At 41.6% G+C, this 17,339-nt stretch overlaps 1 protein-coding gene across 1 annotated transcript in view; it reads left to right on the top strand.

The window, feature by feature from the left end:
* The window catches only part of MYO3B (myosin IIIB), a 517,685-nt gene that overhangs the window by 26,454 nt on the left and 473,892 nt on the right, over window positions 1-17,339 (top strand). The window contains exon 7 of the mRNA XM_007944671.2: window positions 11,965-12,110. Coding sequence (XP_007942862.2) covers window positions 11,965-12,110 — 146 coding nt within the window. The remainder of the gene's footprint in view (window positions 1-11,964; window positions 12,111-17,339) is intronic.

Genomic DNA, 17,339 nt, shown 5'->3' with positions numbered 1-17,339 from the left:
TCCGTAGTGACACCACCTCGGAAACCCAAGGAGGGGTCGCTATGAGTCGGGTCCGACTTGACAGCACATGACAACAACAACAACAACAACAACAAAAGTCCCAAGATCTGTAGAGCATGGCAGGCTTCTGAACTAAGACTTGGCTACATGGAGGGTTCAAGCTAGAGACTATTACCAAGGCTTCTCCTTATATACTGGAAGCAGACCACATCCCTAAGGCAGCTACTCAGCTGCTCATGGCAGATTCCACCGTGGAGTTGATTGCCAGTCTCATCATGGGGAATAACGACCTCCAGCTTCCCAGCCACTCAACCAGGCCCAGCCAAGTTGACACACAACCTTAACTACCAGAGAGTGCTTACCCACACACCAGTGACCTCAGGCAAGTTATTGAGTATCTCTGATTAATAAAATGAGGAGAAAAAACTTCCTCAAAGGAAAAAGTGAAATAATATACCAAAAGTGCTTTGTGCTTTGCCCAGTGCTTAGTATAGAAAGTGCTTTAAAAAATGGTAGCATATATTGTCTTAATCCATTAAAAAAAAAAAAAAAAGCCAAACTAATTGCCATAGAGTCAATTCTGACTCGTGGTGAGCACATGCGTTGCAGAGTAGAACTGTGCTCCACAGGGTTTCCAGTGGCTGATTTTTCGGAAGCAGATTGCCAGGCCTTTCTTCTGAGATGCCTCTAGGTGGGTTTAAACCACTGACCTTTCGGTTAGTAGTCAAGCATTTAATCACTTATGCCTAAGTTGTTTTCTTCTGTAAAACAAAGAGATTGGTGAAGGTAGCTACTGCCTCTGAGTTTTCTTCTATTTTATAGAGTAGCAGTTTTTAGAGGGAAAAGCCTCTTCTGGCTCCCACATTCTGTGGCTGTGGTGTTCTGTGAATTATGAGGGTGAGATCACCCCAAGTTTCTCAGTGAGGGTGAATGGATGTGATGGCACAACCTCTAGGGTCCACTTTTTAAAGGCTGGTGATTCCTAAGACCCCATCTGCCAGTCGTATTGCAGTGAGGAATGCAGGTGTGGGGAGCTCAGGAGGTTCAAGCTAGAGGTTTACAACTTTAGATCATTGGCTGACAGACTGTGTGTCTTTCCCAGAGACATCCAGCTCTGAGTTGTATAGCCATTTGCTCTTCCTTGGCTCTTTGTGTCAGCCTCTGAGAAACAGAGATTTCCTCCTTCTGGTTCTGGGGCTGACCGACTTAAGTTCATGGACTGTGAGGTACAACATGGGGCTCAGGCTGCTGTGGATGAAGACACAGGGCAAGTGTGGAATGACTGGGTGCAGCTACAGCTTCTACCCTCAGCTCCAGGGGTAGCTCCCCTCTCTGTTAGAGCTCTGTGGAGAAGCTGAGTCATACGTCATTGTGGAGGTGGGGGGCCGGCCCTGGAGGCAGAAGTGACATTTCATTACCCCTTTCCTGGTGGGTGTAAGTATAGGACCCCATCTGAAGAGGCCAGGTCCCAGATGTGCAGAAACAAGTGAGGCCAGTGGCAAGGGCTTCATCTTCCCTCTGAACAATGCTAAGTAAGAAGTGTCAGACAACAGCCTCAGTGAGCATTTGGAACTTTCCAGGCTGTCCTCCCACTGACCTCCATTGCATTGCCCCTGCCCCATACATCTCAGCTCCAAGCTCAGAGAAGCAAGAGTTGACTGATGCTTAATCTCTGGGGAGGTGAGAAGGGCCAAGGCACCAAGGTGAGAAGGGCCAAGGCACCTGCTCTTTCCTGCTGCTTTGTCCACCAGAGAGGAAGAACTGATGCTGTTACTACAGAAGCAAAGCATTTGCCAAAGTGTTATTAAAGTCAAACTCTGGCTATTCCTGAGCCTAGAGCTCCAAATTACCCAGTGGCTACCTACCATCACTATCACCAATCTGTCACCTTGTACTATGATGACTTGTGTGTTGCTATGATGCTGGAAGCAATGCCACTAGTATATCAAATACACACGTGGTGGACCACTTTCAGTGGAACTTCCAGACTAAGACAGATTAACAAGAAAGACCTGACAGTCTACTTCTGAAAGCTAGCCAGGGAGCTCCTTGTGGCCCACCGCAGAATATGGTTTAGTGTAGAGCTGGAGGGTGAGCCCCCTGGGTCGGAAGGCGCTGCACAGAAGCTACAATGCATCAAACTTACCAGTGATCGTGCAGATGGTGCAGGACCATGCAGCACTTCCTTTTGGTGGGTTTGGGGCCACCATGAGCTGACTCAATGGCAACCCTCCCATGAAGGCCTTTGATGCCCTGTTCGGACACAGTGGCTCAGCCCCATGAAAGGGAACTCACGTTCAGGCCAAACCCTGCATTTGTGCCTTTGCCTGATGGTCACTGAGCTATCACAGAGGAAAGGAGAAGGAGGCAGGCAAGTGACCTTAAGAATGGGACCCAGAGGAGCCTGGGTGAGGAGGAAGTAGGAACAGGTTGGGTGGAGGGGGAATTGGCATTAATTGTGCTATGTAATGTTCTGGGGATTTTACGTACCTTCTTTAGGTTTAGAAAGTTCAGTGAAATCACTCTCTGATTTGGGAACATGTGACATTCCCCAGGGCATCCTGGTGTGCATGGTGATATCAGCCTGGGAGAGGGCAGAAGTTACTTGCAGATGAAGGGAAAGGCTAAACTGGAAGATTCAGTTATTCTTTGATTTGCTTCCCTTCCTACTTTTCAGATGCATCGTAGAGAAGGAAAAACTTTTTTTCTTCTCAGAGTTTTTTGTTGTGGACTCCTAATTCAGTTCTATTGCCTCCTAGATGTGGGACCTTGGGCACGTTTCTTAACCTTTCTGAATGTTTCTTCACCTGAGTAATAACACCTGACTTACAAAGCTGTAAAATGGACTAATGGTAGAGCTCCTGCTTGTTCATCCCCTGACTGGCTTGGTAAAAGCCGAGCACTAACTGGCAAAAGAAAGGAGCAGCAAGGAAGGGAGAAGGAGGACTGCAGGAAACGAGAGGGAACAGAAATCTACCTGCTTAAATGAAAGTTAAGCACACGGAAGTGACTGTGGCTACAGCTTACGCAGAATTCATTGGCGACGTCCCAGCATTCTCTGTTTTATAAGAGTGCCCAGAGGATGCCTCACATAGGAGCGGAGTGGAGAACTACTGATTTTGCTTCTGGATTGGCCATGGACCAGCTGTGTGACCTAGCTGTGAGAGTTTGGACAAGTTAACTCCCTTCTCAGGACCTCAGTTTCCTCTTCTGTGACATTCTGATGTAATGACCCTATAGGTCAGAGAATAACTGGCTCATCAGGTTTCCAAGGCTATAATCTTTACAAAGCGGACTACTACACCCTCCCCCTGTGGATTGACTGGGGGGTTCAAACCACTGACCTTTGAGTAGCAGCTGAGCACTTAACTACTATGCCACCAACCCTCCTTTTCTGCGACATAAGGGAGTTGAATTATTGAATCCTAAGGTCTGTTGTACATAACATCACCATGAGTTGTAGCCAACTTGATGGCAGCTAACAGCGACAACAAGGTCCTGTCCAGCATCTGTCTCTGGTGTGGGGAAATTGCCAGAACAGGGAAGGGCAGCTGGGATTGTACTGGGACTCTAAGCAAATATGCTCCATTCTAGGAGCCTTTGCTCGGAGCTCTGGTGGCATAGTGCCTAAGGCACTTGACTGCTAACCAGAAGGCTGGCAGTTCAAACCCACCAGCCATTCCTTGGAAGGAAGGTTGGGCAATCTACTTTTGTAGTGATACCGCCTTGGAAACCCAAGGAGGGGTTTCTATGAGTCGGACCTGACTCGATGGCAGTGAGTGAGGAACCTTTGTGACTGGTAAGGGCAAACATAAAAGTTTGCTCATGATGATTCACCTTTTATAGGTGAGTTATATGGGTATTGGTCCTAAGTCTGAGAATGGGGTTTACCACATAAATAAGAATAAGTGGTTTGTTCTCAAGTCTTCAGGAAATTTAGGGTACAAAATGAGTTCTGTGTGCTGATCTTGGACCCGGCACCAGGTCCCCTCTGCCCTCCACTAGCCATGGTGAGTCCTGCCTGCAGGGAGTGGATGTTGCATACAAGAGTGTTCTGTGTGTTTTTAATCTGAACCTTGTTTTATTGCTTGAAAAGTTTAAGCTGAATATTCCAATCCTGGGAAAAGGCTTATGTTGTTGTTGTTGTTGGTATGTGCCATCAAGTCGGACCCAACTCATAGCGACCCCTCCTTGGGTTTCCGAGGCAGTATCGCTACGGAAGTAGATTGCCCAACCTTCCTTCTGAGGAGTGGCTAGTGGGTATGAACCACCAGCCTTCTGGTTAGCAGTCAAATGCCTTAGGCACTATGCTACCAGAGCTCCTGGGAAAAAACTTATAGAACATCACATTTTAATTAGAGACCTTTTTAGATTTCATAAAAACAATATAATTTAAATTATTTCTGGCAATTTTTCAGTGTACAAAATATAGATCTAGTCCTAGCCCTGTTTGAGTTTTATAAAAGAACTAAAAAATAATATATCTGTTGTAATTCCTCTTTTCTACCTCCCTTTTGTGCAAACAAATCTCAAATATATCCTTTCCTAAAGTCCTATTTCATACTAGGGAAGAGTTCACTTGTTTATTCGGTATCTCAGCTTGTACAACTTTAAGATGTTTGTCTATAAAACTGAATGAAAATATGTGCTACTGGAATGTTTATAACTGCAATCTCTGACTCCAGAGAAGAAACTCTATTTTAGAAATCTTTGTGATCAATAACATTTATCAATTATGCCGCATGAATTGTATAAGCAAAATTAAGAATCTTATTTGCCTTCCTACCTCTCAGCCCATCTTATTTGCCAGTCTATTGCCTGCACTTTTGGACTCAAGGTCAGCCAAGGATTAATAGCTTTAGCTCTATTTGCCTTGCCTCTTACTTAGCTGATTTTAACTCTTGAGATGACAGCATTTTGCCTGTGTACTTGAGTGAATTTTTAGTCTTGACTTTTGGCTTACACGAGCAATTTTAGTAAGATGGGAAATCAGAATGTGTAAGGCCAACATATATACAATTTAATGATATTTTTAAAAATTAGAAAAGAAAATAGGAAACAAAATTTCTTGTTTAAGTTTATGAAATTATTTTTTACAGAGCAAAATAATAAATTTTTTCTTATGGTAAATGGTGCTGCTTTAATATTATTTGCTTTGATAGCATTGGTTGAAATCGTATTATTAAAAGAGGTTCCAAGCTAGCAGCACTTTGATGTATGTTCTGATAAGTGGCTTAAGTTAGATATCTTGTTGGAGAAATCTTGGTGATCTGAATCCAGGAGCTTCTGTGGTGACTGTTTTTATCCCCTTTACATCCAGTCTAATGCAGATGTTCTCTCTAGCTAATGAAGACCTTGAGATGAGGAGAGACTGTTCTCTCATGCTCATAAAGCCCAGGTCTCCCTGCCAAGAGTCAGAGGGTGCAGCTCACCACTCTCTTGGTAGCTTTATTTTCGTCCAGACTGAAATGAAGCTATAATCTTGGGACCTTTCATGGAATCATTGTGTCCTGGGAAAGTTAAAGTCCTTCCTAAGCCAATAGGAAGGGATACAGTTGGGAAGGACATTTCTTCAGTCCTTTTTGCATTAACCTCATGGGAACCAAATTTTTAAACCAAGACACTACCTTTAAGCTGTCAAGTGGTTGATAAAGAATCCCAAAAGTCAGCAAACATCCCTGGGAGAAGGAAACATGTCCATGAAAGTGAAGGTAGTGTAATAAGCACAGCTTAGCCAAAGTAATCAAGAATACTAAGATGGACACGAGAGAAAAGGATGTCTGTGCTGTCTGTGCTAAGGAATATGACAAACATAATTTGGCAACGATACAAACAATAACCAAATAATGAGTGTAGGGTCACATATGTGGGTGAATAGGCATGTAAGTGTATGGAAAAGTACAGTTGAGTACATATCTATACACATATAGAAGTAGCTGTATGTAAATATATGTATAGATATGTGTGTAAACACATAGATAATCACAGAAGACACAGTTACAGATACTTCTCAGATATAACCAAATACCTTGTGAGAATGGTTTTCCAGGTTTGAAGGCTGAGGTCTTAGTCTCATGAACAAGTCAGTTGCCCTACCAAGTTCACGTTCTGCATCCTACTATGGTGAGTAGCATATGGGGTTTTAAAAGTTTTAAAGCAGCTATCTAAGATACAGCTATTGGTTTCTACCCATTAGGAGCAAAAGGGAAAGAAGGAAACCAAAGTCTTACAGAAGAAACTAGTCCACAGGTCTAATAACCAACACAAGCCACAGCCTTGTGGCTGAGACCAGAAGAACTTGATGGTGACTGCTACCAATCACTTTGATCAGGGCCACAAGAGATGGACCCAGGCAGAGTGAGAGAAAAGTGCGGAAAAGAACTCAAATTCTTAAAAAGTTCAGACTTATTGTACCAGTTGAGACTGGAGGACCCCCTGAAGCTATAACCCTGAGATCCTCTTTAAATCTTGAACCGAAAAGATCTCCTGAGGTCACCGTTTAGTGAAATAATAGATGACAAATAATATAAAGGATATTACCCATGAGTCTGGGGCTCCATTAAACACCTTCTATCTAAGACCAAAAGGTCAACAATTACTCTAACACAAAGATAAGAAGAGAAAGGGAGCAGGGGGAAACTAGACTACTGGAAACAGAACAACCAGAATGCAATTATTGAGAATTTTGACACATAAAAAATGGAACTAACGTCACGGAACAACATGTATAGAAATTGTCAGATAGGAATCTAGTTTGTTGCATAAACTTTCACTGAAAACATGTTAAAATATTATTTAAAAACAAAACAACAATAACAAAAAGAAAGCAAAGGCAAATATTCATTATTTTTGTATTTTCAAACAAAAAGCAAGCAAAATCTGCCCTTTTTTTATGTCATAGAACTAATTCATGCTCCCTGTAGATATTTGAGTAATGCAGAAAGGCTTAAAGAAGGAAATAAATAAAATAAATAGCACCTACACTTCACTGACTCAATGATATCTACTATTAATATTTTGTGCCATTGATAAAGCTGAATAACCAGCATTTTCATAAATAGTGTTTCAGATGAGGCCCGTGAGAAAAGGATCGCTCAGTTTGTATGGGAAGAAGAGGTACAGGGGAGAGTAAATACTCTGCTGAAGTGCCCAGTGAGGGTGTGGTAGATCCAAAACGAAGATGCCCAGCTCTGGAATTTATTTGTACCAGCCAGAGGCACAATTCCCTCTAAACCCTAGAGCTGCCGACAATTGTTTTTTTTTTCTCTGCCATTCTCCAGCTGGTAGCTGAAGAAAAGGTCACCTATCTCCAACAGAACTCTGCAGACCATGCCAAAGGACAGATGAGGAGATGATATATGTCAAAGCAGTTATACTATCAAGTTGTGGTGCAGTTTTGTCCCATAAACTTCTTCAGTAGAAGGGAGGAGACGCTACTCTGTTGGAGAGAAGAGAGTGACTGGGACAGATTTAGGGAGCCTGGGACTTTGGAACCAAAGAATGGTCAAGAAAACTGCCCTAGCAATCAAGGCAAGCGACTGCCAATCTTTGCTCCAAAGACCAATTGAATCAAACCGTTAATGAAAACTTATTTCTTATCGTCAATCTCCTCCAAGAAGAAGAGTTTTTGTCAACCAAAGTGGTAACAACTGACATTTGGGAGGTTCAAGCCCACGTCTGGGTGAAATAGCTGTTGACATTGGGCACCAAGGCTGTTAGTGCATAGATATTGCTAGTAATGCCAGCATTAGTGTTTTTCCTCCTCCTAAAATAAGCAGCAGTATAGTATAAGTGTACCAGAAAAGCCCTAAGTTCACATTTCAAGGTAGGAACCTGGACATGCTCCATTAACCAGAATTCAAACAATTGCTCTGCCGCTGAAGCTCATCTTCCTTAAAGGAGGTATTATCACATAACCAGCATCTTTTCATAGACCTTAAGACGTACAAAATATTGGCAGTAAAATTCCCTTAAGATTACAGCCAACCACTTTAACGCACTGCTGTCGAGTCGAATCTGACTCATAGTGACCCCTCTTGGGTTTCCGAGGCAGTATCACTACGGAAAATAGATTACCCAACCTTCTTTCCGAGGAGTGGCTGGTAGGTTTGAACCGCCAGCCTTCTGGTTAGCAGTCAAATGCCTTAGGCACTCTACACCACTAGAGCTCCAAGGACCTGGGTAGTTTAGTCAAAACATGAAAGCAGAAGCTGATACATTGAACTGTTTCTTAACATGACCTTTATTATAGCCTTCATCACATTACATTGCAATGGTTTGTTTACCTGTCCATCTCTTCCACATAGGTTCAAATTCTGGTCCTGAGAAATACTGAGTATGTGATCCTGAGTAGGATAGTTAACCTTTCCATGCCTCATTTTCTATAAAAGATGATAATAGTGCCTACTTCATAGAATTAGTATAATGACTAAATTAAGTTTTTTTTCTCTGCAGGGCCTAATGCCATGCCTGGCTCATAGGTACTCAATAATTGCTTGTGAATTATTTTATTTGCATGATTTCCTAGGAAGCCTGAGCTTAGGGAATTTCTTTGTTACATTAAAAGCTCAGTTTGGGGAAGAGAATAGTTTGGCCAAGTGATACTTTGCTACTAATCACGCTTAGCCAAAGATAGTGTCTGTGTATAAAGAGAAGTTGAAACCAAATAAGTGCTTTGAATATTTTATGACAACACCTAAGAAATGTTAGGATATCACCATTCCAACATTTGGATATGTTCTTGGAATTGCTGTCTGTGTCCCATTCAAGATGGCTAGAAGTTGATTAGAATTTCTTTCAGGAAGTTGTAGATTCTGGTCACTAGACACTTTACACTCACTGGCTTAGCCAGAAATGATCTTCCTCTGAATTCCTAAGCATTTGGAGTCCATATCCTTTATTGGACACTTCAGTACACATCATCTTAGAACATTACAGTTGTAATGGTTTGTCATTTAATTATTATAATGAAACCACTTTATATTTCAACTGGCTATTGGCTCCTGTTGGGGTAGGATGAAGTTTTATTCTCTTTCTATCAAAGGGCCCATCCCAGTGTTGTGTATAAGAATGATAAACCTTTGCTGATTGATGGTCTAAAGCTGTTTGTCCCACACATTTGAAAATGTCAGTTCTGAAAGGGACATGCTAAATAGCCTTCCCTGGAGATCTTTAAAAATAGTATAGTTCTCACCAGACTGAGATGATGAAATTAGGTCTTTGCTGGCAGTGAAATGATTTCTGCTTCTGAAATTGGAATTATTTGGACTTCAGTCTGAAGGCACGTTTGAAAATAATGTGTTCAAAGTATGATAGAATATTCTAGTCACAGGATGAGACTGGAACCAGGCAGAGGATATGTGTATGTGGAAAAAAATTCTCCAGTTCAGAAACAAGAAGAGAAGGTAGAAGGTAATTATGGGACTAAGAGCATGGGGTTGAGGGCAAGATGGTGGCATGTTGTGCCAGGCCTTGCAAGAACAATTAAATGAGTCTGGAAGACAGCAGGTATGTTTGTTTTCTATCACTGCCATAACAAATTACCACAAGCCAAATGGCTTAAAACAATACACATCTGTTATTTTACAGTTCTGTAGGTCAGAAGTATAGCACAGGTCTCAATAGGCTGCAACCAACTTCTCCATTTCAAAGTCTCATAGGCAACTCAGACTTAATATATCTTCCAAATTGAGCTCCTGCTTTTCACCTCCAGACCTGTTTCTCCCATCTTTCCTATTCCAGTAAATAGCAATTCTGTTCTTCTACTCAGATGAAAACTTAGGAGTCATCCTCAACTCCTCTTTCTCATATACCTTCCATCAACAAATCCAGTTGGCTGTACTCTGGTAGCATAGTGCCTAAGGCATTTGACTGCTAACCAGAAGGCTGTTGGTTCAAACCCACTAGCCACTCCTTAGAAGGAAGACTGGGCAATCTACTTGCATAGAGATACTGCCTTAGAAACACAAGGAGGGTTTGTGATGAGTCGGGACCGACTCTGTGGCAGTGACTTGAGTACTTTCAAAATTATATTCAGAAGCTGATTCTTTCTCACTACTTCCATGTTACTACTCACCACCTCTTGTCTGGTTTTGCTCCTTCCACTATATTCCACTTCAGTCTATTCTCAACTCAGGAGCTGAAGTGATCATGTTAAATATAAATTAGATTACATCACTCCTCTCCTCAACATAACCCATTGTCCCATCTCACTCAGAGGAAAGCCTAAGAGGCAGGCCTTATTACTCACTCTGAGTTCCCTATACTTCTCAGCAATGCTGCTTGTCTATCTCATAGATGCATCACCAGACCCTCAAAGTTTCCCACCCACCTACACTCACACATCATCCTTGGTCAAGGAGACAGATTTCAGGTCAAATAGGGGCATCTAACCCCTCCATCTTCCTTCTGAGGAGTGGCTGGTGGGTTGGAACTGCCAGTCTTCTGGTTAGCAGTCAAGTGCCTTAGGCACTATGCTACTAGAGCTCCCTCCTTGGAAGGAAGATGAGGCAATCTACTTCTGTAGTGATACTGCCTTGGAAACCCAAGGAGGGGTCGCTATGAGTTGGGTCCGACTCAATGGCACATAACAACAACAACAACAACAACCCCTCCATGGTCTTTTCAGTTGCTTCATGTACTTAGGAAAACTGGACAATGAAAGAAAGAAGGCAGAATTGATGGATTTGAATTGTGGTGTTGGAGAAGAATATTGAATATACTATGGTCTTCCATAGTGGCTAAAGCACTTGACTGCTAACCAGAAGGCTGGTGGTTCAAACCCACCAACCACTCCTCAGAAGGAAGGTTGGGCAATCCTACTTCCGTAGTGATACTGCCTCGGAAACCCAAGGAGGGGTCGCTATGAGTCGGGGCCGACTCGACGGCACATAACAACAACAACAACATGGTCTTCCAGAAGAATGAACAAATAAGTCTTGGAAGAAATACAAGTGGAATGTCCTAGAAGCAAAGATGGTAAGACTTCGTCCTGCTCACTTTGGACATATCATCAGGAAAGACCAACTTCTAGGAAAGGACATCACGTTTGGTAAAGTCAGGGAAAATGAGAGAAACTTCAATGAGATGGATTGATACAACAGCGTCAACAGTGGGCTCAAACTATCAAATATATGGAGATGGTACAGGACTGGGCAACATTTCACTCTGTTACACATAAGGTTGCTATGAGTCAGAGCTGGCTCAATTAACAACGGCCCTTCCATAACCCCTAGCCTCACTCTGCCTTCTCCCAACCCCATTGTGATAGTCATCAGAGGCTGAATTTCCTGCCTGACTAAAAAAATTGATAAGCGATTTCCCTAAAAGCTTCCATGCTCCCCAAATGAATGACCTGCCCAGGGACATTTTCTGGTCCTGCTGTTCTTGTCTCAAGTCAGGCCAATAACCACAGAGAAAGCTGAAGTGGCAGGAAAGTTGGAGTTTGAAAAGGGGAAAGATATTCCTGGAGAGAGGGAATGGGGAAGGGGCCCTTGCTTTATGTTAACCATATCACTTTTCCAATATCTTTCTGTTCACTTGGCAACAGTCCTGGGGATTTTGTTCAGAAGTCAAGAATCTTTGAGAATAACTTTGTTCCTTTCTTTTTTATTCAGTGATAATGAGGTGCAAGAAGCAGACAAAGACTTTTCTTAAAGGAGAGAAGGGCAGGGACAGTGTTATTAACCTTGTACTTCCCCTTGCACGGTTTTTGGTATGTAGAAGATTCAATGCATGTTTGTTGAACTGAACCTTCACATTTTTTAAAGACAATGAACATGTCAGATGACCAATCAGTCACACAAATAAGATCTAGAAAACATGTATCTTATTATTACTCAAATTCATTATTTGAGTGGAGTAGCCAAGGGAACAAAAAGAAGGGGCTAAAATCAACCAAGGACTTTTTAGGACATCTGAGGTGGCAATGGGATTGATGTATCATGTCCTGCTTTTGTCTGATAGGTCATTGCTTGTGAACAGCAGTATGACTCTTCCTATGACGCTCGCTGTGACGTGTGGTCCTTGGGGATCACAGCTATTGAACTGGGGGATGGAGACCCTCCCCTCTTTGACATGCATCCTGTGAAAACGCTCTTTAAGATTCCAAGGTAGGACACTAGATGGTGCTCTTGACTCATTAGTTCTTTGATTGTGACCAGCGCCTAGTTAGAGGGATAATAAATAGTTGGTGAACAATTTCTTTCCAAACCTGTGAAAGCCTGATTGTAAAATTAATTTCTTTGGGGGGACAAAAACAAAAATACAGGCAGGAGAATGTTCCTAACTACACATTCAATTTTGGATTAAGTATTGCTGTTTCTTTTTTAACTACATGATCACATGGGTCATTTTTTTTTTTTTTTTCCAGTTTGAATCTTCTTGAGTATTCAGGAAAATTTTGGGGTTAAAAAAATGTGTATCGTATTGGTGTATCCATTCAGACCCACTCAGAAAAATGTTACATCAGACACATGTCTTACTCTCAACCCCTTAATTTACGTCTCAAGGGGAAATTGTGCTAAAAGAAGTCTATTTGGCAGGTATTTAAATGCAAATATATTTTCTATCGTATGTATTTATTAGGAGTTTGTTGTACAAGAGGTTCGATTATAGAGTAGATTGAATATTTATTTTACTGTAGGTGTTTATCTTTCATGGGAATTGGGCTGGTATTTGGCCAGCTCGAGGCTCTAGTTACAGAAAACAAAGCTATCAGGGGGCCCAGGCTCATTGCCGATTGATAGATAATTTGTACCGTCCACATTTCTCTTTCAAAGGAAGGCTCCGGGCTGGCTGGGAATAGTTTAACCACTTTAACAATACAAGTGTTGACCTTTCCTTATCTGCACAATCACACAGCTCTCACAGCCATTAAAATTTTCTCCTGATTGCAATTTGCATTTCTGATTAGGTCTATTTATATGCAGATGAGGCTCTCTGGCGTTCATCATCATAATGTTATCGTTTTATACCTAATCCAGATGTGAACAACCACTAACCACTATCCCCAAAATTATTCCCACCCAAGCCACAGTTCCTCTTTTTGCCTTTCCAAAGAACAAAACAGGTCATGGTGATTAGAGGAACAGATGATGCTCCTGGGTTTTTAAATTAATAGTCTGATGAGTATTCAAATGCTTTAAGAATGCAAGCGCCCAAAGCAGCATTGTGTACAGTAATCTGTCAGAAAACAAGAAATGATTTGTGTGGGTGCTTGGATTTTTTTTTTTTTTTTACAAATGATTTCTTCATCATTTATTTACTGTGACAACATAATTTCCTAAATATCAGAATTAAGGTGTGACTTCTGATTAGCAAAATATATGTGCTTTCATAAACTGTAGTCTACTTAGGTTTTTTATCTTTTTTTCTTTTTATTAATATGCATTTGTGTACAGACCAACTATTAAAAAATTTCCTAAGGTGATAAATGTGAGTCAGCTAAGAAGGTATGTCCCATAGGGTGACTGGATAGCAACAGAGTTTGGATTTTTGGTAAGAAGGGATGTGTGTGTGTTTATATAGGCTCTTCGTTTCCAATGACTCCACTTAGCTTGTTTTTGTGCACAATCAAGTCTTTGACCTCTAATAATCTCTATACATTCATTTCCTCACTTCTTCCATCTTGGGAGAAGCCTTCAGATCTAGAAACCAGTCCCTTCAACAGCCTGCCTGAGCACATTCAGAGAGGGGAAGGGTGAATCCCAGGAACATTGGCAAATGCTAGGCAAGGATCTTAGGAGTGACAAGGATCCTGATGCCAACTCTAGGTTTATTTCTCTTCTCCTTGTGTAACCTTTTGCCCTTTTACTGTCTTTTGGCTCCTGAATAAATCAGTCAAACTGGGGAATGTCAACAATAATTGGTCAGCAGATTCTCAGTGTGATTAGGTGATCAGCACTTGCCATTGTTACAACCTTAACAAGCTGACCTGAGGATGGTAGCTAAAAAAATATGTACTGTATTTGCATATAAAGGCAGTCCCCGTAATACAAGAGTGTTCTATTCCTAAATCTGTCTTTAAATTAAATATTTATGTAAATCAGCAGTTAGGTATGGTTCTTATCTAAGGTTAGTCAAATTGTTTGTCTTAGTATAGAGTATATAGTGCACCTTTCTATGCATAAAAAACATTAAAGAAACACTTCCAGAGACTCTCAAACATCTTTAACGTAATAATACAGTAATAATAACATCTTGATGCACATCACAAAGTAGTGCCCGTTTGTTGTTATGAACCATTGTGTTGTTGTTTGCCATCGAGTTGGACCCGACTCATAGCGACCCCTCTTTGGGTTTCTGAGGCAGTATCACTATGGAAGTAAATTGCCCCATCTTCCTTCCCAGGAGTGGCTGGTGGGTTTGAACCGCCAGCCTTCTGGTTAGCAGTCAAGTGGCTTAGGCACTATGCTACCAGAGCTCCTATGAACCATTGTACGTACCTTGAATTTTTAAGAAGATAGGCTTTATGGGGTTCATGACTATGGATTGTACCTAAACTGGATGTTTGTAATCTGGGGAATGCCTGCACTACACAGCCTTTTTCCTTCCTGAAACCAGGGAAAATATGTTGGGTTTGCTCTTAGCAAGTAATTTACTTAAAAATTACACTGTCAGTTAGAACAGGACAGCTCTCTCAAGAAGGGTTGTAGATTGATCAAGGGAAATTGTGTGTGTGTGTGTGTGAGAGAGAGAGAGAACATATGTGGATTTCTGAGTATGTTTACCATCTTATTTTTCAGTGCTAAAAATGTATCCTTTCCTCAGGAAAGCTCTTTGATGGAGAGTAATTAGGTACTTATTTACATATTTTAAAGGGGCCCTCAAGTTATTTACCTTCGTGTTTCATGGAGTCAGTCTCTGTCTCCGTCTTTATCTATCTTGTTCTCTCCTTTCCCTTCTCCCACATTTTCTGTTCTAATGGAGAAAAGCAAATGATGAAAATAATGCAAAAATTCCTTTGAATTTGGCTTCAGATTGTTTTCCCTGTGTGAATATGAGTGTTTTTGATGTTCTGGAACTCTGTTCAATCAAACAATGAAGTAGATTTCGGAGGGCTTGGGAGCCAGAATACTGTGTGTGGCTCCCCATCTGGACTTCCTTGCTGGGCTCTTCCCTGCAGCCCCTTCCTGACTGAAAATAAATAAATGGGGAAATTGCCAAGTAAGAGAAGAAAAGAAAACTTTAGTGAGGCAGGGAAGAGGTGACTTTCATGAGTTATCAGGGATTTAAGAATTAATGAAGTGCTGGCTACACGCGTGGTGAGAGCCTCAGACGTCAACAAAGCAAGTAATTATACAGGGTTCCCTGGGCGCTGTCAGAAACTATGAAACTCCACCTGCCTGCAAGTGGTTGATTTGCCTGCACCCTAGTCTCCTTGTTCGTTCCCTCTCTGCCTCCCCCCACCCTCTCCTTTCTTGACCTTCACATTAGAAGATGACACACACAGTAATCATGACCTGTCTTTGAAATGCTGTGACTCACACCAAAATCATCTTGGCAGAACGTCCACTATTTACGGAACCTGTCAGCATGTGTCATTTTGTCAAACGCCTTTGCTCCAGAAAAGCCACCTCCATCTCATGGTCGCTGCTCTGTCTGCTGCTTTTTTTTTTTTTTTCCCCAGGAGTTAGAAGAGAGGAAAAAAAGACAGCAATCATTTCTCTGGGCATCAGTGAATTCGATAACATTTCACTCAGGATTCTCTCCTGAGAATTTCTTTAAAATAGAAAAGTGACGGGCTTTAGAGGGAACTTGCCAATGACCTATGGACCTGTACATACCTTCCACTTAAAAGGAGATCTGCTTTGGAGATGTAATTGTGAGAACCAATGGAATTGGAAGAAATACACAATTATTTTGGTCTCTAGGCAAGATGTGTTTCCTTAGCTTAGGGTCTTTGGCCAGTGACCCCTTCAGTCTCCAAAAAGTGAAATCAGGAAGCCAGTAGTGATGAGTGTGGGTGTGTTTATTGGACAAGCATGGAGGGCTATGGCACCTACACATTTATTTGAGGTCAGGTAACACCCACTCTGTCCAGTGTACATCTGCAGATCGAGTACTTCCACATTGTTCCTGTGGAGATATGCAGAATGTTTCAGGATTCTAGCAGAAATGCCCTTTGCTGGGAGTAGATGGGACAGAATGGGCTGAATATTCCAGTCCCCAAAGCCAGTGATCACTCTTTCCTGAAGAGAATTTTTCTGAGCTCTGGTGGCATGGTGCCTAAGGCATTTGACTATTAATCAGAAAGTTGGTGGTTGAAACCCACCAGCCACTCCACTGAAGGAAGGTGGGGCAATCTACTTTTGTAAAGATTTACCACCTTGAAAACCCAACTGGGGTGACTATAAGTCAGAATTGACTCAATGGCAGTGGGTTTGGTTTTTGGTTTGGTGCACAAGTTGAAAAAAGGAGAAGCCATGATAGTTTGGAGCAAGTGACCAATTCACATTTTGGTCACTTGCTTGTTTCCCTCACCAAATCTAGGTTGTTCCAAAGTTATATATGTCCAGCCAACTTACATTTTTACCAGAATCCTTGAGGAACTAATTTGGGTACCAAACAGAAGACAACAAGCTAAATGATGATGAAGAAAATAATAGTAGCTGAAACCTATTGAATCCTAACTACATGGAAGCCTCATAGTGACCCTACAGGACAGAGTAGAACTCCCCCATAGGGTTCCCAAGGGTATATTCCTTATGGAAATAGATCTCACATCTTTCTCCTTCAGAGCATCTGGGGGTTCAAATCACCAACCTTTTGATTAGCAGCTGAGTGCTTAGGTCCTGTGCCATCAGGGCCTCTTACAACTATAAATACATTTAACCTTATAGCAACCAGCTTGTCCTTGCTCACCCAGTCATGGGGGAACCATGATTTGAACCTGAAATGTTTGACTCCAGAGCCCATAGTTTGTTGCTATTATATTAGAAAGTCAAAACTCTACTTTAATTTTATTATTGATGGTTTATGTATTTTGCAAGGAACTAGGGTATATAGAAGTGAATAGGACATGGTCCTAGCTTTTAAGAAGCTTATAATCCAGCATCCTTCCTCTGACTCTCAATTTTAAAATGACATTGTAAACCTGAAAGTTAGACTTTTGTTAGCATCACCTGTGTCAGTTAGGAAACTGAAGAACAGAAATTAAGAGTGTTGTCATATTGAAAGCAGGCAAACCTTGACTCATTGATTTACAGCCCAAGAGGCAGAAATCCCTCCCTTATCCAAACTCCCCACAAGCAATGAGCTTTTCCTTCCTAACTTAGAACATCTACAATACATGGTTGAACTAAAGAATTATATAAAATATAGTTCTTTATATATATATA

The sequence above is a fragment of the Orycteropus afer genome, unplaced genomic scaffold (assembly GCF_000298275.1).
Source record: "Orycteropus afer afer isolate SDZICR_OR568_19922 unplaced genomic scaffold, OryAfe1.0 scaffold00001, whole genome shotgun sequence".
In the NCBI taxonomy this organism is placed as follows: Eukaryota; Metazoa; Chordata; class Mammalia; order Tubulidentata; family Orycteropodidae; genus Orycteropus; species Orycteropus afer.
Note: the sequence above shows the minus strand (reverse complement) of the source record. Positions and strands in the feature narration are given on the sequence as shown.